Source organism: Xenopus tropicalis, chromosome 5, assembly GCF_000004195.4.
Source record: "Xenopus tropicalis strain Nigerian chromosome 5, UCB_Xtro_10.0, whole genome shotgun sequence".
NCBI lineage: Eukaryota > Metazoa > Chordata > Amphibia > Anura > Pipidae > Xenopus > Xenopus tropicalis.
In genome coordinates this window covers 8,925,094-8,948,481 of record NC_030681.2, presented here as the reverse complement: position 1 = coordinate 8,948,481, position 23,388 = coordinate 8,925,094, and the positions used below count along the sequence as shown (strand labels likewise).

The 23,388-nt window shown below is 47.6% G+C and overlaps 1 protein-coding gene across 1 annotated transcript; it reads left to right on the top strand.

Annotated features, from left to right (window-relative positions):
- Positions 1–4,171: 4,171 nt before the first annotated feature.
- Positions 4,172–15,526, top strand: fbxo28 (F-box protein 28). The gene is given in 5 exon segments (NM_001103030.1): positions 4,172–4,373; positions 8,929–9,038; positions 11,385–11,523; positions 12,903–13,098; positions 14,195–15,526. Coding segments are annotated over 5 exon segments (1,038 nt in total). The 5' UTR covers positions 4,172–4,175; the 3' UTR covers positions 14,590–15,526.
- Positions 15,527–23,388: the final 7,862 nt, after the last annotated feature.

The following is a 23,388-nucleotide window of genomic DNA, read 5'->3' as shown; positions in this document are numbered from 1 at the left end:
GCTTCCAGGACTTAGGACCTCCCCCGTGCTATAAACTTCCTGGAGGATTCCAGTCTGTGGCCAAGCTTAGGGGATGCTGCCACCTACCCACTAAAGGGCAAATTACAAGCACCTATGTACAAAGTATATTTCACCTCCAACTATAACACACAGGGTACAGTCAGTGGTGAAGAATATAATGTGTATCTGTAGGGGGGTCTATAGTTACAATAAGTAAAGCTGCAGGGGAGTTAAAGGAGGATGCCTGTAATGACTGACCCACAAGCTTGCAATCGCCTTGTTGTGTTGCTCCGTATGGGACTGCATGCATTAGTTGCTCACATTGTAACTACTGGGGAGCAGAGATGCCTACTGAACCCAAGAATAATTGGTTTTCTTTATATTTTCTGTGTTTAGCATCACCCCAGTGTTTGTGGGTACAGTCCCACTGATATAAATAAGGCCAAATAAATGACACATATGGTTCCATGACACAACACAATGCAAAGCAAATCCGAGGTAAAATGCATGAGGCTTTATGGAGAAGTGAAATGAGTCGCTGTCATTGTTGAATTCTGATTTCCAATTGAATAAGATTCCAAATGCTTTGACCCCTAATTCTGAAGCTGAGGTCTTTGAGTTTTGACCAATTGTCCCCTAGCCTTAGGCCAATGGCACATGTTGTGTTTTTTATAATCAATCACACTTAATATAGTGTAGATTGCTCCGGTTTGGTCCCTTTCCCCTGACCTTTTCTCTCTCCCTCCCCCATTTTCTCCATATCTCCACCTGATTACTCCTTTTGGTATTAATGATTGGTAATTAATTTTTCCACTATGATCCTTGCTGGACAAGTGGTTTTTTAACTATTTAATGAATTCGTGAGTGTTATTTATTGCCTCTATAGAAACTGTTTTTAAATATATGAAATAAAAGGTAATTTTTAATAATAGGCATAAGCACAAAAGTCTCTCTCTCTGTGTGTAATTTGAGTAATCCAGGTGGTAAACACCATGTGCATGCCAAGTTTGAACCTAAGTGGTTAACTAAGCACACTATTTCTTTCATTTTTCTTTTGTGTTTTTTTATGCTTAGACAGAAGCAACAAGGATGGGTTTAACATTCTTTACATTTGCTAGTTATTTCTTTATGATATTTTGTCAGCTTTTCCTATTAAAAATTATTTTTTTCAGTACTAGCCAGCATATGGTGCATGGCAGCACATGAAATTGCCCCTGTAGTTATCATACATGGAATTGGCACTGTATTTATCCTGCTGTGGGTTCTGGGGTATTATACATGGAATTGGCACTGTATTTATCTGCTGTGTGTTCTGGGGTATTATACATGGAATTGACTCTGTATTTATCTGCTGTGTGTTCTGGGGTATTATACATGGAATTGGCACTGTATTTATCCTGCTGTGTGTTCTGGGGTATTATACATGGAATTGGCACTGTATTTATCCTGCTGTGGGTTCTGGGGTATTATACATGGAATTGGCACTGTATTTATCCTGCTGTGTGTTCTGGGGAATTATACATGGAATTGGCACTGTATTTATCCTGCTATGTGTTCTGGGGTATTATACATGGAATTGGCATTGTATTTATCTGCTGTGTGTTCTGGGGTATTATACATAGAATTGGCTCTGTATTTATCTGCTGTGGGTTCTGGGGTATTTTACATGGAATTGGCACTGTATTTATCCTGCTGTGGGTTCTGGGGTATTATACATGGAATTGGCACTGTATTTATCCTGCTGTGTGTTCTGGGGAATTATACATGGAATTGGCACTGTATTTATCCTGCTATGTGTTCTGGGGTATTATACATGGAATTGGCATTGTATTTATCTGCTGTGTGTTCTGGGGTATTATACATAGAATTGGCACTGTATTTATCCTGCTGTGTGTTCTGGGGAATTATACATGGAATTGGCACTGTATTTATCCTGCTGTGGGTTCTGGGGTATTATACATGGAATTGGCTCTGTATTTATCTGCTGTGGGTTCTGGGGTATTATACATTGAATTGGCACTGTATTTATCCTGCTGTGGGTTCTGGGGTATTATACATGGAATTGGCACTGTATTTATCCCGCTGTGGGTTCTGGGGTATTATACATGGAATTGGCACTGTATTTATCCTACTGTGGGTTCTGGGGTATTATACATGGAATTGGCACTGTATTTATCCTGCTGTGGGTTCTGGGGTATTATACATGGAATTGGCACTGTATTTAACTGTCACGAGTTCCAAGAGTATTATATGTAACCAGGGCCGGATTTGAAAACCGCCCGCCCAGAGGCTGCCCCCGGTCACACGCCCACCCGCCCGAGTGCGCATGTGTGTGTGACCAGCGGTAGTGCGCATGTGCGAATGGGGGGGGGGGGCGGTGCAAGCGGGCATGCGCGGTGGGCCAACTTGCATACGGAGCAATGGGGAGAAGTCTCCATTGCTCCGTATGGGAGCACACATTTCAAGATTTTTGTGCAGTGGGGCGGCATGCTGCCCCCAGATTTCTGCCGCCCTAGGCCCGGGCCTTTGTGGCCTCTCCACAAATCCGGGCCTGTATGTAACAGGTTTTTTGACATGGGGGTAACTAAGATTAAGCCTGGTCAAATTGATCTTAATTCCTGGCAGGGTGTTGGTTACTTAACTCTTTTCACAAGGGGGCCTTGCTTTAGAGCTGGAGGAAGGATTAAACACAGCCCGGCCTCATTACGTTGGTTAGTCTTAGAAGACGTGGCCGTCCCAAAGAGGGGGGGAGACAGAACACGTCTACTATTGCAAAATGAGGCAAAATGGATACATATAATGGGAACCCTTGAAGCACTGGGTATGAATGAAGCCTTGAGCCTCAAATGCTTTTTATAATGCTATACTTCTTACTTACAGGTTATAAAGCTAAGAACTTCTATTTTGATGGACTCCTATTCATGTGAAAAGAGCAAATGTTCTCTCAATTTACTGTCTGGTAGGAAACTGCCTTTTCTACATTTGTAACTAATCTGTATACAATGTATCTGTATATTGCTACTAAGGTGCCATTTAAAGGTAGGCCACTAGATGGCAGTACACTTTCTTTTCATGATAATCTATACACCTGGCCACACTATGGAGCTGGTGGAACTTGTTGGTGGGGTGTTAGGTATTTATTCTGTTTGCTAATGTCACTCTTATATGCACCTGAGGAAGGCTGTTAGCCGAAACATGTAGTGCGATGATATCTCAATAAATTACACTGTTGCACTGAAGAACATGTGTACTCTCTAGGTTATTTGGATTGAATCTGGAGGAAGGATTACCCACACTTTATCCTTCCATAATCAAGGCCTTTGAAATAACTTGGGTGCCAGTGGTTCTTTAAAAACAACTGAAACTCTGTATTAGGCAGATCGTACACATACCTACCAACTGTCCCGATTTTCACGGGACAGTCCCCAATCTGACAGCTCGGCCCGCAGTCCTGGATTCTTACTGAAAAGTCCCTCATTTCCCTTTGATCTCCTGCACTGATTAAAAAAAGATACAAAGTTTCTCAAACTTAATTAGATAAGGAGCTTTTGGCAGAGCCCCTGCACTGAGATATAATTGTAACTAATAAGCTAAACAGGTCTCTTGGGGGAACGGAGACTCAGAACATAAAGGGCAACTTCACCTTTTTTTTTTTTTTTTAAGAAAAACTGTAGTAACACATAAAACAAAACCCCCAGAAATGTGTTGAAACATTACATAACCTGCCAAATATTGGAGAAATGGGCGTGGTATTTAGGGGGTGTGGTCACAAATTGGGCGTGGCTGGGAGGTAAGCATACACAATTCAGGTTGCTGGGTGCTGAAGGAGAAGGTATAAGCTCATATACCAAGTGCTTTCCCACTAATGTTGTTATTCACAAAGTCTCAGTCACTACCCAATGAGTACCCCCTGGGGCAATAGGTTTTACTTTGCAATAAAAGCACAACTATTACAATTACTATATTATATTTAGACGTAACTGGCAGCATCCTTAGCCAACAATTCCATCCCACCGCCCCAAGCTCCGCCCACTAAATAAAATGGCTGCTTGTCATGAGGTCACCAGGAATGCCCGGGAGAGGGCGTCGACTTCAGACAAGTCCCCGCCTTGGCGGAAGTGACGTCAGAATGCGCAGCTAAGCCCGCCCCCTCCTCCAGCAGGAGGAAAAGAAAGATGTCGGCAACAGGAGAGGATCGGGGGGAAGAAGGCGGCTGTGGCTTCTCGGGGTCATGCTGCGCTCAGCGGCCGAGGTCCGTCTCCCCTTCCTCGGATCAGCTGCACCAGAGCAACACGCTGCTCGGCCTCCCTATCGTGGCCATCGAGAACATCTTCAACTTCATGAACTACGATGAGATCAGCCAGCTCCGCCTGGTACGGGGCCAGTCTGGGGCACTGCGGTGGGGTGGGTTACCTTCTCCCGGGCATAGGTAATCCTGGGCAACGTCAGGTGTCGTGGGACTACAACTCCCAGCATGCCCTTCCCAGCAGCTCAGCCTGAGGAATGTTGGGAATTGTATTCCTACAGCAGCTTGGGTGCCAGGGAGAGCCTGTTGCTGCCTGGAACTAAAGCTCCCAGCATTCCTCTGCCGGCAGATCTTCTTAGAGAATTCTGGGAGTTGTAGTTCAGCAGCAGCTGGAGTGCCCTTCATTACTCGGCTATCCCCCTGCAATTGCTGGTTGGGGGGGGCTAATGTAGGGGTAAAGCTCATATCTGGGGGCTTTTAATGGTTATTTCTGTTCAGATGCAGTAGGGGGGCTGCAAGATAGGCAGAGTCCTGTTCTCAATGCCTCCGCAGCTTTGGGGGGCTGCAGGTTGCCCCCACTTTGCTTAGAATCTCTTTGATGCCAGAGAACTTGTGGCTTGCCCATAGCTCTGCCCATAGCTCTGCCTATGTCTCTGCCCATAGCTCTGCCTATGTCTCTGCCCATAGCTCTGCCTATGTCTCTGCCCATAGCTCTGCCTATGTCTCTGCCCATAGCTCTGCCTATGTCTCTGCCCATAGCTCTGCCTATGTCTCTGCCCATAGCTCTGCCTATGTCTCTGCCCATAGCTCTGCCTATGTCTCTGCCCATAGCTCTGCCTATGTCTCTGCCCATAGCTCTGCCTATGTCTCTGCCCATAGCTCTGCCTATGTCTCTGCCCATAGCTCTGCCTATGTCTCTGCCCATAGCTCTGCCTATGTCTCTGCCCATAGCTCTGCCTATGTCTCTGCCTGCGTCTCTGCCCATGTCTCTGCCTGCGTCTCTGCCCATGTCTCTGCCCATGTCTCTGCCTGCGTCTCTGCCCGCGTCTCTGCTCAGGTCTCTGCCCGCGTCTCTGCTCAGGTCTCTGCCCGCGTCTCTGCTCAGGTCTCTGCCCGCGTCTCTGCTCAGGTCTCTGCCCGCGTCTCTGCTCAGGTCTCTGCCCGCGTCTCTGCTCAGGTCTCTGCCCGCGTCTCTGCTCAGGTCTCTGCCCGCGTCTCTGCCCATGTCTCTGCCCGCGTCTCTGCCCATGTCTCTGCCCGCGTCTCTGCCAGCGTCTCTGCCCATGTCTCTGCCCGCGTCTCTGCCCATGTCTCTGCCCGCGTCTCTGCCCATGTCTCTGCCTATGTATCTGCCCATATCTCTGCCCATGTCTCTGCCCGCTGACCAACTACCTGTAAATAAATGGCATCTGGCCCTTCCTTGATTTGGTGCCCACAGATGTTGCAGCGACACTAGGGGCTGGTTGGCCATGCATGCCAGTGCAGGAGAGGGCACCCATACTGAGGGCACGCCAGTGCAGGAGAGGGCACCCATACTGAGGGCACGCCAGTGCAGGAGAGGGCACCCATACTGAGGGCACGCCAGTGCAGGAGAGGGCACCCATACTGAGGGCACGCCAGTGCAGGAGAGGGCACCCATACTGAGGGCACGCCAGTGCAGGAGAGGGCACCCATACTGAGGGCACGCCAGTGCAGGAGAGGGCACCCATACTGAGGGCACGCCAGTGCAGGAGAGGGCACCCATACTGAGGGCACGCCAGTGCAGGAGAGGGCACCCATACTGAGGGCACGCCAGTGCAGGAGAGGGCACCCATACTGAGGGCATGCCAGTGCAGGAGAGGGCACCCCAGTGCAGGAGAGGGCACCCATACTGAGGGCACGCCAGTGCAGGAGAGGGCACCCCAGTGCAGGAGAGGGCACCCATACTGAGGGCACGCCAGTGCAGGAGAGGGCACCCCAGTGCAGGAGAGGGCACCCATACTGAGGGCATGCCAGTGCAGGAGAGGGCACCCCAGTGCAGGAGAGGGCACCCATACTGAGGGCACGCCAGTGCAGGAGAGGGCACCCATACTGAGGATCCCACTAATTACAATGAGTTAATTACCTAGCGTGTATGCCATTACCCCATTGGCCATGCTGCTGAGATCTCAAGGTTACCCGAGTCCTGCGGCCCCTCGTGGCTACTCGCTGGGCTATTGGTTCAGCTGTGGGACTGAGCGGCAGCCTTTCTGCCGACGGTACAATATCTTGATTAGCAGCCGTGCCACTGGGGAGTGTAGTTATTTGCATGCTGGGTAGAGCCGGGATTGGGTAGGGGTGACTTCATGCATTAACTAAAGGGTTAAATGGGGCTCGCGCGTCAGTCACGTGTCTCGTTATTTAGATTTTATTTTGTGATTCATTTTTAGGTGTGACGCCATCTGATTGTGCCCTATTATAGATGTGCTGCCAGCCGCTGGTTGTTGGCATTTCCCAGCACGTTGGCTGTTAGTGGATGCTGGGAGTTGTAGTACAGCAATGGCTGCAGAGCAGCAGTTAGGCACCCCCTGTATTATGTGCTGCCTGTAGGGCATATTTACAAGCTAGTAATGGGCTAGTAGTGGGAAGTTGTTGGAGTAATATGGGGGGCTGGTCTCCTCTTGGGCGGGGGGGGCCCCACACTGGTCTCCTCTTGGGCGGGGGGGGCCCCACACTGGTCTCCTCTTGGGCGAGGGGGGGCCCCACACTGGTCTCCTCTTGGGCGGGGGGGCCCCACACTGGTCTCCTCTTGGGCGGGGGGGGCCCCACACTGGTCTCCTCTTGGGCGGGGGGGCCCCACACTGGTCTCCTCTTGGGCGAGGGGGGGCCCCACACTGGTCTCCTCTTGGGCGAGGGGGGGTCCCACACTGGTCTCCTCTTGGGCGAGGGGGGGCCCCACACTGGTCTCCTCTTGGGCGAGGGGGGGCCCCACACTGGTCTCCTCTTGGGCGAGGGGGGGCCCCACACTGGTCTCCTCTTGGGCGAGGGGGGGCCCCACACTGGTCTCCTCTTGGGCGAGGGGGGGCCCCACACTGGTTTCTCACCCAGAAAGAGAATGTGGGACAGTTGGTGCAAGAGTAATGGCTGGTTCTGATTACAGGGAACGGTGGGGGTAATTAGGGCAAATGATAAGTGTAAGTAGAAGGTGGATAATTGCGCTGCCCCCTCATTATTCCGCTCTCTCCTCATCAGAGTAACTCGGGGGTTAAATGATTGCATTGTTAGTGGGTGCAGCGCTGGGATGAAATGTCGGGGCTGGGGGGGGGGGCAGTCGCCTCAGCGCAGGAATAATTTGGGGTTGGAATCAGCGACCTGAGCTCTGAATGGCAGTAAATGAGCCGTCCGCCCTATAAGAGCCGCATTGTCCCGCCTCCCCTGTCACTTGATTGGGTTAATGAGTGGCAATCATGGGCCGGCGCTGCTTATTCCTCCCACAATCCCTCCTCATTTGCATATTCCAATCAGTAATCTCGTTATATTTATGTAGCGCTTGATTATAAGGGAAGATATAGATTTTACCTGACTGCTGGTTCTGACCCCCCCCCCCCCTTCCTTATCCCCCACAAGGATTTATGGGCTGGTGTGGGAGTTGTAGTTCTGCAACATCTTTATCGGATTTCATCGCCCATCACTCATTCAGGGACATAGAAAGAGTGAAAAGTTTGCCATGAACTAGTAACCCAAGCCAGCCAATCGGATAATTGCTTTTATTTTTATTACTGCACTAGACTAGTTTAGGCTACCAGCTGATTGGTTAGTATCAGTTAAAATGGCTGTCCATCTTTGAGAATTTGCAGTTGGTCTTGATTTTTTTTATTTGTAGTTTTTTTAATTATTTCAGTTTTTGTTCAGCTGGAGTTTTAGCAGCTATTTGGTTGCTAGGGTTCAAATTACCTTAGCAACCAGGGTGTGGTTTGAATGAAAGACTGATATATGTATAGGAGAGGGCCTGAATAGATAAATAAGTAATATAAAGTAACAATAACATTAGCTCCGTGAGGCTGCAGTTTAATTTTTATTCTTTTTGTAGAAAATTCAGGTCTCCAATTCATATACTCTTATCCAAACCACTCCCTGGTTGCTAAGGTACCTTGGACCCTAGCAACCAAATAACTTCTAAAGCTCCTGAAAATGAAATAAATTAAAAGCTACAAATAAAAAAATAAAGACCAATTGCAAATTGCCTCAGAATATTACTCTCTACATCATTCTCAGCTAACTCAAAGGTGACCCCCCCCCCCCCCCCCCGGTGTTTTGCTGCCCCCCCCCCTGTGGTTTGCCGGCGGATACAGTAGACAGGTTAAAGAAAGGGGGCAGCTTTATTTAGGGTAATGTGATACTTTGGGGGGGGGGGGATTAGAGTTGCAGTTGTGCTGCATCTATAGCCCTGCCCGATGCCTGCCCTTGCACGGCACTATATTTAGCAGCCTCATACGGAGCGGCATCGGTGCCAGATCATTGCGTCACCGGGAATAACATTTCCACTCGACCCCAGCGATCATTTCCATGCGCCGCCCGTGTGATGTGTTCATGGTACATTACTCCCCCCCCCTCCCCTGGGAATAGGAGCGCCGGCTCTTTAACATTAACCCCTTAGTGCTCAGTACTGACTGCCGCCGTATCTGTTGTATTAAACGCCAGCCTCTCTTCTCTCCCCACCCCAGGTGTGCAAGCGTATGGACGCGGTGTGCCAGCGAATGCTCAATCAGGGCTTCCTGCGGGTCGAGAGGTACCACAACCTGTGCCAGAAGCAGGTGAAGGCGCAGCTGCCAAGGTGAGAACTCCAATGCCATTGGTTGTTTGGTAGAACTGTAATGTGCCGAATGCTTAGTGGGGCTGTTCCTGCTGAATTGTGCTTAGTACAGGGGAATCCCTATGTGCCATAGTTTTATGGTATCTCTCTGTACAGGCTAAGAGCAAACTTAGGGGGCTGTTCCTGCTGAATTGTGCTTAGTACAGGGGAATCCCTATGTGCCATAGTTTTATGGTATCTCTCTGTACAGGCTAAGAGCAAACTTAGGGGGCTGTTCCTGCTGAATTGTGCTTAGTACAGGGGAATCCCTATGTGCCATAGTTTTATGGTATCTCTCTGTACAGGCTATGAGCAAACTTAGGGGGCTGTTCCTGCTGAATTGTGCTTAGTACAGGGAAATCCCTTTGTGCCATAGTTTTATGGTATCTCTCTGTACAGGCTATGAGCAAACTTAGGGGGCTGTTCCTGCTGAATTGTGCTTAGTACAGAGGAATCCCTATGTGCCATAGGTTTATGGTATCTCTCTGTACAGGCTATGAGCAAACTTAGGGGGCTGTTCCTGCTGAATTGTGCTTAGTACAGGGGAATCCCTATGTGCCATAGTTTTATGGTATCTCTCTGTACAGGCTATAAGCAAACTTAGGGGGCTGTTCCTGCTGAATTGTGCTGAGTGCAGGGGAATACCTATCTATTGATTTATGGGATTTCTGTGATCAGAATATGGGCAGCCAAAGGAAGGGGTGGGGGCAGCACCAACTCTAACTGCCTTATTCTATTATCCTCTATACTGTGCTGCCACAGTTGTTAGGCTGCCCCCTGCTGGTGTTCAGCAACACGGGTGGTTTCGGCCAGTCAGTCTAACAACAACAGTTAAACTGTACCCATACAGCTTGTGTCTCAATGCCCTGATTTTTTATGTTGAGCAAATGAAAGGGAATTTTTCATTTGATAGACAAGTTACCCTTTAAATACTCCAGCTTTACCTCCTGTTATACATTGGGCTGAGGCCGAGTAACATTAGCAATAGCCAAGTTGCCTTTGGAATGTATCTCTGTTTTCCTTCCTCCCATCTGATCATGTACAACACTCCCCTGTTGCTTTCTGGCAGTGGGACACAGTGCTGCGCAGACTTGGGAGCCTCGGCTCTGGGTCAGGGCCATAATTGCACAGAATCCTCCCGTTACATTGTTCATGTAGGTCCCCTGTGAGCCGACCTGGTAATGCGATTAGCACGGCAGACAAATACCAGCGTTATGTACTAATAAGATAAGCAAAGCAAGACAAATGCGACTTTAGCAGAATTTAGGCACTGTCCGGGCAAGCTTGGGATATCATTCATTTAACTGCTGGGAACGTCGCCAAGTCAGCATAATCTAATGGAGGCGTCCTGAACATTTCCGGAAACAAAGTAATGTGTTTTTGACTGTCCAGCCAAATCTTTATTGTCCTTTTGGGGGTGACTTAACGTCTTCTAGTACAGTGCTGCCAAGTCAGAGGTTATACATTGTGCCAGTCATCTCCACTGAAGGGCACTGTGCTCTGAGATCCACTGAATGTTCCTGCTGAATTGTGCTTAGTACAGGGGAATCCCTATGTGCCATAGTTTTATGGTATCTCTCTGTACAGGCTATGAGCAAACTTAGGGGGCTGTTCCTGCTGAATTGTGCTTAGTACAGGGGAATCCCTATGTGCCATAGTTTTATGGTATCTGTCTGTACAGGCTATGAGCAAACTTAGGGGGCTGTTCCTGCTGAATTGTGCTTAGTACAGGGGAATCCCTATGCTGCCACAGTTTTATGGTATCTCTCTGTACAGGCTATGGGCAAACTTAGGGGGCTGTTCCTGCTGAATTGTGCTTAGTACAAGGGAATCCCTATGCTGCCATAGTTTTATAGTTGCCATAGTTCCGACTGCCCTTCATGGTCATTGACTTTATTACTAAGTAGTTCCAGCCCCTCCCCCAGGTTGTAGTTATGAGCCCCTCTCATTCCAGCAGGAGGCTGGGGTAATGGTCCTGAAACCATTTATGTAACAGAACATCCATCTAAAGGGGAAGCTGCCCTCCCTGTTAAAGTGAGAGTGCGCGCCATTGGCTGGCCTGAGCATTTGTACTTTCCTTGTGAAGAAGTGACTTACTAACCCCCACATGGGGGGTTGGTGGGGACCCTGATTTCTTAAAGGTTCTGCGGGACCCTAGAAGGTTATTTGTGGGCCTTGGGACTAGTTATAGTTGCAGAAAGAGACTGAAACCAATGGCAGAAAGTTGGCATCTCGAGGTCCAGTATTTCACCCGCACCCCAAGGAGCACCCACCCCCTACTAACGACCGGCGCTGCCTTCCATTGACCCCCCCTTGGTTATTTTGCAGGCGAGAATCAGAGAGGAGGAACCACTCGTTGGCGCGCCATGCCGATATCCTCGCCGCGGTGGAGACCAGGCTCTCGCTGCTAAACATGACGTTTATGAAATACGTCGACTCCAATCTCTGCTGTTTCATCCCTGGAAAGGTATTCACTTTAATCATGCCTGGGTGCCTTGACCAATCAGCAGGTAGGGGCCATTCTCATTGGCTGAGCCACATACCCAGGGCCGAGGTCTAGTATAGAACTGTCAGTAGTGTCCTAGTCACTGTCTCCACCTCCATGTTGCTTTATGGCTGGAGCCCTAGATATACACTCAGTATCATAGGACACATAGCTTATTTACTGCACTGCTGCCTGGCAAGGCCATTGTCTGTTGTATCTGAGTGAATGTAAGAGATAGGGCAGAACAAACCGCTTGATAGTTACCAATAGTACCCAATTAGCAATTGAGTTACTAAAGGTTAGAGAATTTAAAATAAATAAAATAATCTGATTGGTTGCTGTTATAGCTGCGCTGGTGTAGTTTAGTAAATCAGCTTCATATAAAGTAACATGGGGGTTATTCAATAAAAGATACTAAATGTGCCCAGGAGCAGTAACCCATAGCAACCAGTCAGCAAGTCCAGTCTGCCCAAGCCACACCGTGGTTCTGGATTGTGCTGCCAGAATATGGATCCCTGGGAGGTAAGTACACGCCTGGGGTAACATGGGATTTAAATGCAAAGCTGTGATTAATGGTTCTGGCCCATTGTGTCCGGCCAGTTTGCTTAATGGATCCGGACTTCTGTCCTTGACTACTGTGGCTACTGATATTATTCAACACTGATAATCCCTTATGGGTTGAGGTCCAAAGTACTATGAGCTACATAGTATTTAAGGTCGAAAAAATATCACATCCATCAAGGTTATATTTTATTATATTACTTTTTTATCAAGAGGAAAGTGGGGAAATTAACCCCCAAAACTGCAGTTTGCATTAAAATGGGGAAAATGGCAGTAGGCTAATGCCGTAGTCCCAGCTAGCCAAGGGCAAGGACTGCATCAATGTGCCGCTGTGGGTTAAAAATGGATTTCTATAGGCAGTGTACGTTATATATTAATAGGATTTTCCTTTGCTTTGTTTTTGAGGTTGGTTATTCTCTATAGAGCTTTATCCGCATATTTGCAATTATTGCTATCAGTGGGGGCAGCCATGATGGCTCTGACAAGCTAACCCACACACTGAAGAGGAAGAATACTGTAAATCCCATGGCTGGCTGTGCCCAGAAGGTGGCGCTCTTTTCATGTAAAAAATGTGATGCCTTTTACTGGCTTTCCTGGAATCTTGCATTTTGTATAGTACTAAGTTAGCCAGTGAGGTGTCACTTATGGGCCAGTTCTCTGTTCTGACCAGTGGCTCCAGCGCCCCGCGACGGTACTGAACCCAATGAGTGCAGATAGGGGACTTAGTGCAATGTATGGGGGAGCCCTGCCAGTTGCCTCTTTCTCTGAGCCAGAGAATAACTAAGCTTTGGGCCTTGCAGGTTATCGATGAAATCTACAGAGTGCTACGTTATGTCAACTCCACGCGGGCGCCGCAGCGGGCACATGAGGTGCTGCAGGAGCTGCGGGACATCTCCTCTATGGCCATGGAGTACTTCGATGAAAAGATTGTTCCAATACTCAAGAAGAAACTTCCCGGCTCTGAGGTCTCTGGTCGACTCATCGGTTCCCCACCAGGTACTTTCATTTTGCATTTGTGCTGCCCCCTCGCTTGCCCGTCCCTCCTGCTCTTGTCTGGCCGCATCACTTTGCGCTCCCTTAATATACCCATCCCTGTAATCTGTTCTGTAGGGATAAATATCATGTTTATATGCTGAAATCCAGCTGCAAAATAGTTCTTCACTTTCTGCATCATTTGAAATCCTGGCAGGGGAGGAGGGACTAAAACGCTGATGTTACAAATTGTAACAACTTCTCCCCAGTTTACAGACAGAATGCAGGAACTACATAACCCACAATGCATTGCACTGGGATGTTCCTTATTGACATCACGTGTGCAGCAGGGGATTGTGGGATTGGGAGGATGCAGGCTGAGGGACAGGCGACTACTGTTTTACAAAGTAGCCAGCCAGATCAGCAGGGTAACAGGGGCGGGGCTTAGGGAACAGGGGCGGGGCTTAGGGAACTGTTCCAAACCAGATTATTACATTAAACATCATGAAAAGGCTGCATATTTTTTTACTAAAAGTTGCTTGAAATTATGTTTGTATTGTTTGTTGAAATTTTTAAAAATCTCAAGTTTTATTTCGGGGGGGATTTCCCCTTTAAAGGGGTTGTTTACCTTTATCTTAACTTTTAATATGATAGAGATAATTATATTGAGACAATTTGCAATTGGTTTTTATTTGTGGTTTTAGCTTATTTACATTTTTGTTCCGCCTCTCCAGAAATTTCAGCAGCTGTCTGGTTGCTAGGGTCTTGTTTACCTTAGCAACCAGCCAGTGGTTTGAATGAGAGACTTTAATTGGAATAGGAATTGGCTTGAATGGAAACTTAAGGAATAAAATGTAACAAAAATAATAAAATTGTAAGCTGACGGTACAATGACCCCCCATTTAGAAAGCCAGAAAGATGCAGAAGAGGAAGGCAAATATTTTAAATACTATAAAAAAAAGCCAATTGCATAGTTGCTAGGATTAGGAAATCTATAGCATAGAAAAAGTTAACTTAGAGATGAACCAGGCCTTTCAGGAAGAGGCAAAAGGAAAAGATAATGACATCATAATGACATCATCCGTGGGCAGGAACGTAATAATATTTCTGTTTTGCGCAGTTCCGGGGCCCTCGACCGCCCTGAGCACAATGCAGCTGTTCTCCAAGCAGAGCCCGTCGCGGCAGGAGGTGACCAAGCTACAACAGCAAGTGAAAGCCAACGGCGCCGGCATGACCGTCCTGCGGCGAGAGTTGTCCGAGCTGCGCACGAAGGTACAAGAGCAGCAGAAGCAGCTCCAGGACCAGGACCAGAAACTTCTAGAACAAACCCAAATCATAGGGGAGCAGAATGTGCGACTGACTGAGCTAGAGCACAAACTGCGGGACGTCGTGGAGCGCGCCGTGGGCGGCTCCTCGGGGGCAGGCCAACGGGATGACTCTCCCCGCAAGAGAAAGAAGGTGGTGGAGGTGGTGGACTGTCCTAGGAAATCAAAACGTCTTCGAAGCCGGAAGTAAAACCCTTAAAGACTGTTCATAGCAGCTAGGATGGTTTGGGGTAGAACATCGGCTGGAAAATCAAGGTACAACCCCCGAGGAACTGGCACAGTCCACATCAACCTACTACACACTGCTTATGTCCTATTATTGGGGGGGGGGGGGGGGGTAGGTTCCTGAAGCAACCACTAGGCCCTATATCTTAAGCCCGGGTGAGATGTTTCCTATGCTAGCAGCCCATCAATATCTTATTTATAAGGCCAACAACTGGCCAATCGCAGTGTCCTCTCAAAGGTATCCGTTACTTCTGTCCAATGACCAACCGCCATCTCCTAAATGCCCAAATGTTTTTAGCCTGTAGATGTTGTTTCCCTCAGCCTTTGAGAACCAACTGCCCTTGGAATGTTGGCGGACATTTTGTGTGGGCAGTAGCCGGGCTCGAGTATAAGCTCTGTGGTTCTAGCCGTTCAGAACCTGTGCATCATGTTCTTATTCGACCCATGGTGATATTTATGGATAATGACTCAGAAGGGTGGATATGGATTTGGATCAGAAGGATATGGATCAGAAGGGTCAAGCTACCCCCACCCCCCCCACCCCGTGGTGCAGATATATTTAAGCACTCATTGGTTATTTAACCCTGGAGCTGTTTTTGTCCAGTGCGGTAAAGGTAACTTAACTTCTCAGTGCCTGTTTCCCTGTTTTGCTATTGAAATGTTGGACTGTTTGGTGAGGATTGTACCCTCCTGTTTTGCCCCCCCCCCCCCACCTCCTCCAGTTTTTGCACCGGGACAATGAAGGACTGACCATATGTCCCTCTGTTTTCACTAAAAAGCCAGAATAAGTTCTCAATTCAGCCGGTGGCACGGGAGGCAGATTTGCCGAAGCACCACTTTGACTTGAATTGTGTATACACACTGCATATATATCTGTATAAATATATATATATTTACCCCCATTCTGTCAATCTCATTTGCAACTACGTGCCCATTGTCTGTGCCCTATTCCCACTTATTAGCCTCATTTAGCAGGGAGCTACAGGAAAATACCCATTTGGGAAGTAGCTGGGGGTGTATATGCCAAGGGGTAGGCAGATGTTGCAGAACTACAGCCCCCAGCTCGGGAGTAGGGGGGGGAATCTGGGAGTTGCAGGTCTGTAGCAGCTGTAGAGGCAAAGGTTTCCCCTCCCCATTAAACAAGTTACAAGTGGCCTTGGCACCAATGTTTCATCCGTTCCTGTATTTGTTATTCTGTGAAGAGAGAAGGGGAATCCTGTGTCCCTTTATTAGTGCAAGGGCCCCGGGGACACTGTATCTCCTTCCTCTGCAAATAAAAACACTCAGTTTGATTTTTCTGGATGTGCCGTTGCTGATGTGTTCTGTTCTCATCTTTCCATTTATCATTTATCTTTCCATTGGGGCCCTATGCTATTTGTCTCCCAGTCTGCCTTTCAGGCCACTGCTTGGTTGCTAGTGTAAGTGGGTTGCTAGCAACCAGACTCCAAGTACTCTCTGCCTGTACAGAGAGCAGGCCCGGGCTTCATTGATGATCTCTGTACAGGCAAAGGAAATCTTGCCATCTTAACAATAGAATTCTGCCAGCTTAGTAGTGACCCATCAATGGGAAGCTTAAGCACCCATCGTAAATTGGGTAAAAGAAGCTGCACGTGTATTGCTTTTTCTTTGTACCTTGGGAGGAGGCTCGTGGGTTAAGAATAGACTTGTGCTCTTTAATGTGCCTGTAGCGGAACCAAAACCCCTCCCAAAGTGCAGTAAAGGAGACAATAACAGTGCGGTGCTTGTATTGAGTCTAGAATGGCAGCACAAGGGATAGTGCTAGTGAGATTCCAATAGGGGCTTCAGGCAGCAAAAATGGTCAAGTGCCCCAGAGCAGGGCAGTCATAAGGAGGGTACAGGGGGTACCACTGTCCCAAAAGACATTTAAAGGGTGATTTGTGGGTCCTAAAAGAGACACGGTTTCTGGGGGAGTGGGTGGGGTTTATTGGATCATCGATAGGATTTTGGCATAATTGGGCCTAGCTGGTGATGGATCGGGGGCATGGTTATATGTATATGGGACTTTCCTCTTTTCTTCATTGGGCCCCATTGTACTCATTGGCAGGGCCCTCTGTACAGGGGACCCCATGACCAATGGATTAATAATTGGGGCCCCATGATTTCTGATGGCCCTGCCTGACCATAACCCACAATTCCTTAGCCGCACTTATAATTAGGTACACTGAGGACTGCCCTTACTTCTGACTGCTGTGGGACCAAAGGTGGCAGTGCCCCATAGGATGTTAAGGTAAGTTTGTCAGAAAGGATATCATTTCTGCCTATAGCTGTGATCAATAATTATTATGATCCAACCTTCCCATACTTGTGCCGCTGCCTCTCATCAGAACTAAGAAATCAGTTGGCCAATGAGCTCCTTGGTTGTGTGTGGGAGTGGAGCTCCAGAGAGGTATCTAGAGGGGACAGGAGTCCCAAGCTGCTTACAGACCTGAATAGTGAAGTAACACTGACTACTGCCACCTACACCCCATTATATATTGAGGTCAATGCGTAATGGAAATCTGCCCATATTATAGGGTGTGGGCATATGGTTTATATAAACACCCAGGCCATTAACCATTGTGAGCAGTGACAGGAGCAGCCACTGGCAGGTCCCAGTTCATTACCCGGCAAGAGGATTGGATGCTGGCACACTATAAATAAAGGATAATAATTTGATATGACATGTTCTCCAGTGATCTTATTCTTCTCTCGAAATCAACGCATATAAATCTGTCCTACAAGTAACTGAAAAGTAAATATTAAGATGAAACATTTATTTAATCCGCACAGCGAATGGGCTGCATTTCCTACAGTCAATTAAATATAAGGCCAGAGAAGTATTTACGTGCCATTCCTTGTTCTGCCACCAGAGAGCGAGCTGGAGTCACTAATGGTATAATGATGGCTGCACTGCAATACATTTGTACTGTTCCCTTTGCAATTAACTTTTTACGCTCGAAATTATAAGCAGAATGCACTGCCCCTTTAAATAAACACTTATCAGACTGTTGGGCACGTTGGAGCTGGATTATGTTGGCAGCTCAGTTTATAAATAGTGCCATATATACTTAGCTGAATCGAATCTTTGGGCCATTATAGAACATACTTTGCTTTGTTCTTAAACTGCTCCAATGTCTCATACAGGGGCCAAAATTAGCTGCTCACTCCAGATAGCGTCATCAGATTATTTGCCTGTGTACAGGGGCAAAACAACAACCTGCCCATCCGCTGTTTGAGCAAGGGCCACTAACAGGTCTGAACTGGGATTCAGTATAGGCCCTGGCAATTCATGTACACAGCCCCCCACCAACCTAATAAATAGTGAGTGTCTATGGCATCTTACAGCAGCCCCTCTCGCATTTGCTGGAATCTGCAGATTGCCAATCCAGGCCTGGCCACTAACAGGCCCAGATTTGGGGGTAGGCCACAAAGGCCTGGGCCTAGGGTGGCAAAGATCTAGGGGTGGCATCTGCACTGGGGACTGAAAGGGAGATTTTGACAAGTGTCTAAATCTCCCACCCACCCAGTCTCCAGGGCAGCCAATCAGGGAGGTGGTGCGAGCTCCCAGGAGGTGTTAGTGGGGGTAGGGAGCAAGTGATGGGGGTGAGAGCAGCCTAGGGGCAAACCACTTTTAAATCTGACCCTAGTCTTTAATATGGGTATCTCCTGACTGTTCATCATCTGGTTCTCCAAACAAGATGGTTATTGTTTACCCCACTCATTGGTAACCTCTCCAAGGGAGCAGATGGCCATACACGGGCAGATTTCAGCTCCTGATTCGGGGCCCTCAAACCTATTCAGCAGCTTATCTGCCCATGTATGAGTCTACCCAACCGATATCTTGATCAGGCAGGTTTGATTTTCCATCAGATTGGGGACCCCGTAGGCTCGTTGATGCGGTCCTCAGGCTGACGGCACTTATGCCCCCTAGGGCCAAATAATCGAATTAGCCTGATATAGCCCACCTTTAAGAAACACCAAATAAGCGAATCTTGCTGTGAGTGGCCTTGTGATTTTCACCCAAGTATCTGAGGCAGTATTTTAAGTAGTGAGGTGGACAAGTGACATCCAAATACTTCCCCTTTAAAGCTGTTACAGGGACTGAATACTAACAAAATCTTTCCATTTTTACAGTGTGTATTGGGCACAGCTGTGAAACCCTCGTACGTGGCACTGTGCCATTAGGTTATCTACCCTCTGCTGAGGTAGGAATGCCATATGGCTGAAACTCCATATAATCACAGTTTTCCTTGTTTGTTCAATAGAGGAAACTATAGTTTGACCATCTCCCCCAACGAGCAGATATTATTGTGCCAAGGTCACTGTGCCCGGGAGTTGGATCTGTTACCCAGACACGGCTGAGCAGAACAAGTTTAAACACCAGAAGGAACAACACTATCTTGTTTACAAAATGTTTAAGTTTAAACGAGGCAGATTAGTGCTCGTCCCTCTCAGCTGAGTCTGGTATTTTCCTGCTCCTGGTATTTTCCTGTGAGTAAGTGCCCCATAAGGCACGAAACGTGTTAGGCTGCTCCTTGTTCAAATGACCTTTTGATCAGTATTTTACCACTACTGCTTTAATAATTGATGGTCGTTTGCATTTAGGCTGTTCTGCTTATGAACTTTGGTAACTCGTAGACTGGGGGTTCATTGCAAACCATTTACTATACGTTACCATAAAGGACTTCAATCTTGAAGCAAAGCTTATACACTGTCTACAATTTTTTTCCTGGTATTTTCCTACCCTGGGAGGGCACTGATAAACCAAGGTACTGGGGGGAAGCGGCCCAACATCCTGTGGAAGGTACAATACACACGGCAGGGATATACTGTAAATATGCTATATACTGGGATTAACTGGGAACAAAGGTGGCCATACACGCTAAGATCCGCTCGTTTGGCAAGGTCACCAAGCGAGCAGATCTTTTCCCGATATCCCTACCTACGGGTGGGAAATATCGGGCTAATTTGGTAGTTTTTCCTGGGGCCAAACAATTGGATTAGAACAACAGGTATAGGTGTCTATTGGTTCGGAGAACACATCAATGAGCCAATGCGGTACCCGATCCGACTAATTTTTAAACCTGCCTGATTTCAAGCCAGATGTTGGTCGGGCAGGCCCGTCGTTAGTGCCCATACACGGGCCGATAAGCTGCTGAATCGGTATAACGGACCAATATTGGCAGCTAGAATCGGCCCGTGTATGGCCACCTTAAGTGCACGCTACACAGGGAATATTAGGGGTTTAGTTAGAAGCCGCCTACTTCTGTCCTTCTTTCCAGGTATTTGAGATGTGCCCAGTAAACACACAGCATGGCATAATCTTGTTTACAAAATGTTTAAGTTTAAACGAGGCAGATTAGTGCTCGTCCCTCTCAGCTGAGTCTGGTATTTTCCTGCTCCTGGTATTTTCCTGTGAGTAAGTGCCCCATAAGGCACGAAACGTGTTAGGCTGCTCCTTCTGTTCAAATGACCTTTTGATCAGTATTTAACCACTACTGCTTTAATAACTGATGGTCATTTACATTTAGGCTGTTCTACTTAGGAATTTTGGTAACCCATCAACTTGGGGTTCATTGCAAACCATTTACTATACTTTACCATAAAAGACTTTACCAACATCCTGTGGAAGGTACAATACACATGGCAGGGATATACTGTATGGCCTCCTAGAACCTAGATAAACTCCCAGTCCAATAGTCCCTACGACTTTCCGTTCCAGCAAACCATATCTGATTGGACCCGGCTGCTCTGTTATGCTGGCAGCTCTCATTTATTTCTCTTTGTCAGCAGGAATCTAAGCTACAAACAGTGAGCAGCGAGGACAGACTGTGCAAGGAATACATACAACTAAATATACTATATACTGGGATTAACTGGGAACAAGGGTGGCCATACACGCTTAGATCCGCTTGTTTGGCGAGGTCGCCAAGCGAGCAGATCTTTTCCCGATATCCCCACCTACAGGTGGGCGATATCGGGCTAATTCGGTTGTTTTCCCTGGGGCCAAACGATTGGATTAGAACAACGGGTATAGGTGTCCGTTGGTACGGGGACCACATCAATGAGCCGATGCGGTACCCGATCCGACTAATTTTTAAACCTGCCTGATTTCAGGCCAGATATTGGTCAGGCAGGCCTGTCGTTAGTGCCCCTACACGGGCCGATAAGCTGCTGAATTGGTCTAACGGACCCATATTGGCAGCTAAAATCGGCCCGTGTATGGCCACCTTAAGTGCACGCTACACACAGAATTTTAGGTGTTTAGTTAGAAGCCGTCTACTTCTGTCCTTCTTTCCAGGTATTTGAGATGTGCCCAGTAAACACACAGCATGGCACAGATCAGAGAGGAACTAAGAAACATTGACCGAATTAGCCCGATATTGGCCACATATACTCCATATGATGAAATAGGTGTACTTACCTATATTCCTACCAAGAGGAAACCTATGAGCAAGCTGCAAATGACCATTGCTTCTCTCCAACGAAACACACATCTTGTTACCTAACAGCCACCCAGTTGATAAGATTGCCCTTATCAGTACATCGGGTTTCAATGAAGCGACCCAGTGCCAAGCGCTCATGTTTCCTGGAGCTGTAAAACTGACTTCTTATGCAAGGTGACATGGGGCAAAACAGACTTTGTAGGATCCCAAGCGCCCCTTCAGGACTTGTTGAACTTGGACTTACTGTGTGGTTCAACAACTGAGAAGCCAAAGATTTGGCAGCACTAATGTAAAGTCCGACTACTTCTCTGCTTGTCGGTATCATGAGTGGATCCTAAGGCATCAGTCACCCCATACTTCAGTGCTGTCCAACTTATTACACGTAGTGGGCCAATCACATATCAGTTTGTGATCCTTAGTGGATATTAATTGGGCATTCTCATTTCTCTGACTTCACCCCATGACAGTTCTGTAGCAGCATATGCCACACTAAGTCTGTCAATCCTAGAGCAGAGCCGGCCTGACAGGGTGAGGGAACCAGTTAAACAGCCGCAGGGCATTGCGCTGGCACCTTTTTAAATGAGATTTATAAACCCGTTAAAAATGATTCCGCGGTTAATGAAGATTTTAATCTTAATAGTGTGTTTGCTGTGTTGGAGACAAATGTACGTTTCTTGGCTCCCCGCGTTTGTCTGGCCGCTCAGAAACCTACATGGGTAAACATTGCACTTTTGTTTTTATTTCCTGTTTCTCCTCAGAAAAGGGAAATTTAGTTCCGATGGAGGGAAGTGTAGGCAAACACTGGCATCCTAATACCATTTGCTAGTGATTTCAGTAAATACCCTCCCTCAAAGTTCAATTGGCCATAGACATAAACATCTATCTGCTTAGCCAGGTCACCAAACAAGCAAATCTTGGCCCAGTTCGGCCAGTCAAGTGGTAAGACAAAAATGCATTGTTCAGATTAGGCGCCAGTGAAGGATCATACAAAGGGGCCAAGGTTGCCATCTTTTCTGACAGAAATGTTGGCCTATATTTATGTTTTTGTCCCATTAATAACATTAGCATTAAACATCACTTTTACTGGCCAGGTTGGTAAAATACTGGGCAGATGGCAACCCTGAAATGGGCCATAGACTGACCCAGTCACCAGCTGACATGACTTTCCACCCAGCAGCCCATCAGTACATGAATGAGAGAAAATGAAGTAGGTAGGTGATTGTTTCTGCACCCCGAATCCCTTCTGCCTGACAATGGGCACTTTTACTGTGTGGGCAGATAATGGCCACGTAGATATCTGCTCTTGTATAAGAATTTGATAAACTCTTCAAATATAGGTTTACATTGCAACATGGGCGTCATTAGCCCTAAAAAGAAACAGCTGTGCAATAATAAGAAAGCAGCATCAATGTGGTAATCTGGGGTTTTAAAGGAAAACTATAACCTAAGAATAAATTCTTAACCAAAAGATAGTTTATTATGTTAAGTGACTTATTAAAGAATGTCGCCAAACTGGAATATATATATCAGTAAATATTGCCCTTTTACATCCTTTCCCTTGAGCCGCCATTTAGCGATGGGCTATATGCTCCCTCAGAGATCAGCTGACCAGAAATAAGGCAGCTCTAAAGCTGGCCATATTGGTCCTTTAGACCAATATGGCACTAGTGTGCCGCGAGATGTTGACTGGTGTGCCGTAGGCAGGGCCGCAATTTTTACTTTCAAAGGGGGCCCGGCGATGCTACAGTTTTTCTTAGTAGCTCGGGCCCCCTTTAATAAAATCCGGGCCCTGTCATTGGTTGCGCCCCGTGTGTACGGGTGACGTCAGTACGCACGGGGCGCAACGTTATAAAAGGGTCTGTGTGCGGTCGCGTGTAGGCAGAAGTGCAGAGGCGGCGCGCCTGAGGGATACGAAGATGCTGCTGAAGCCACCGGAGAAGCCGCCGAAGAGCAGAAGTAAAATGCTGCTGGGCACCAATGTATTAGGGGGGGCCACGGGGCACACTGACTTATGGGGGCACTGCTGCTGGGCACCAATGTACTAGGGGGGCTGGCTCTTGGCACCAATGTACTGGGGGGCACTGCTGCTGGGCACCAATGTACTAGGGGGGCACTGCTCTTGGCACCAATGTACTAGGGGGGCACTGCTCTTGGCACCAATGTACTAGGGGGGCACTGCTGCTGGGAACCAATGTACTAGGGGGGCACTGCTCTTGGCACCAATGTACTAGGGGGGCACTGCTGCTGGGCACCAATGTACTAGGGGGGCACTGCTCTTGGCACCAATGTACTAGGGGGGCACTGCTGCTGGGCACAGA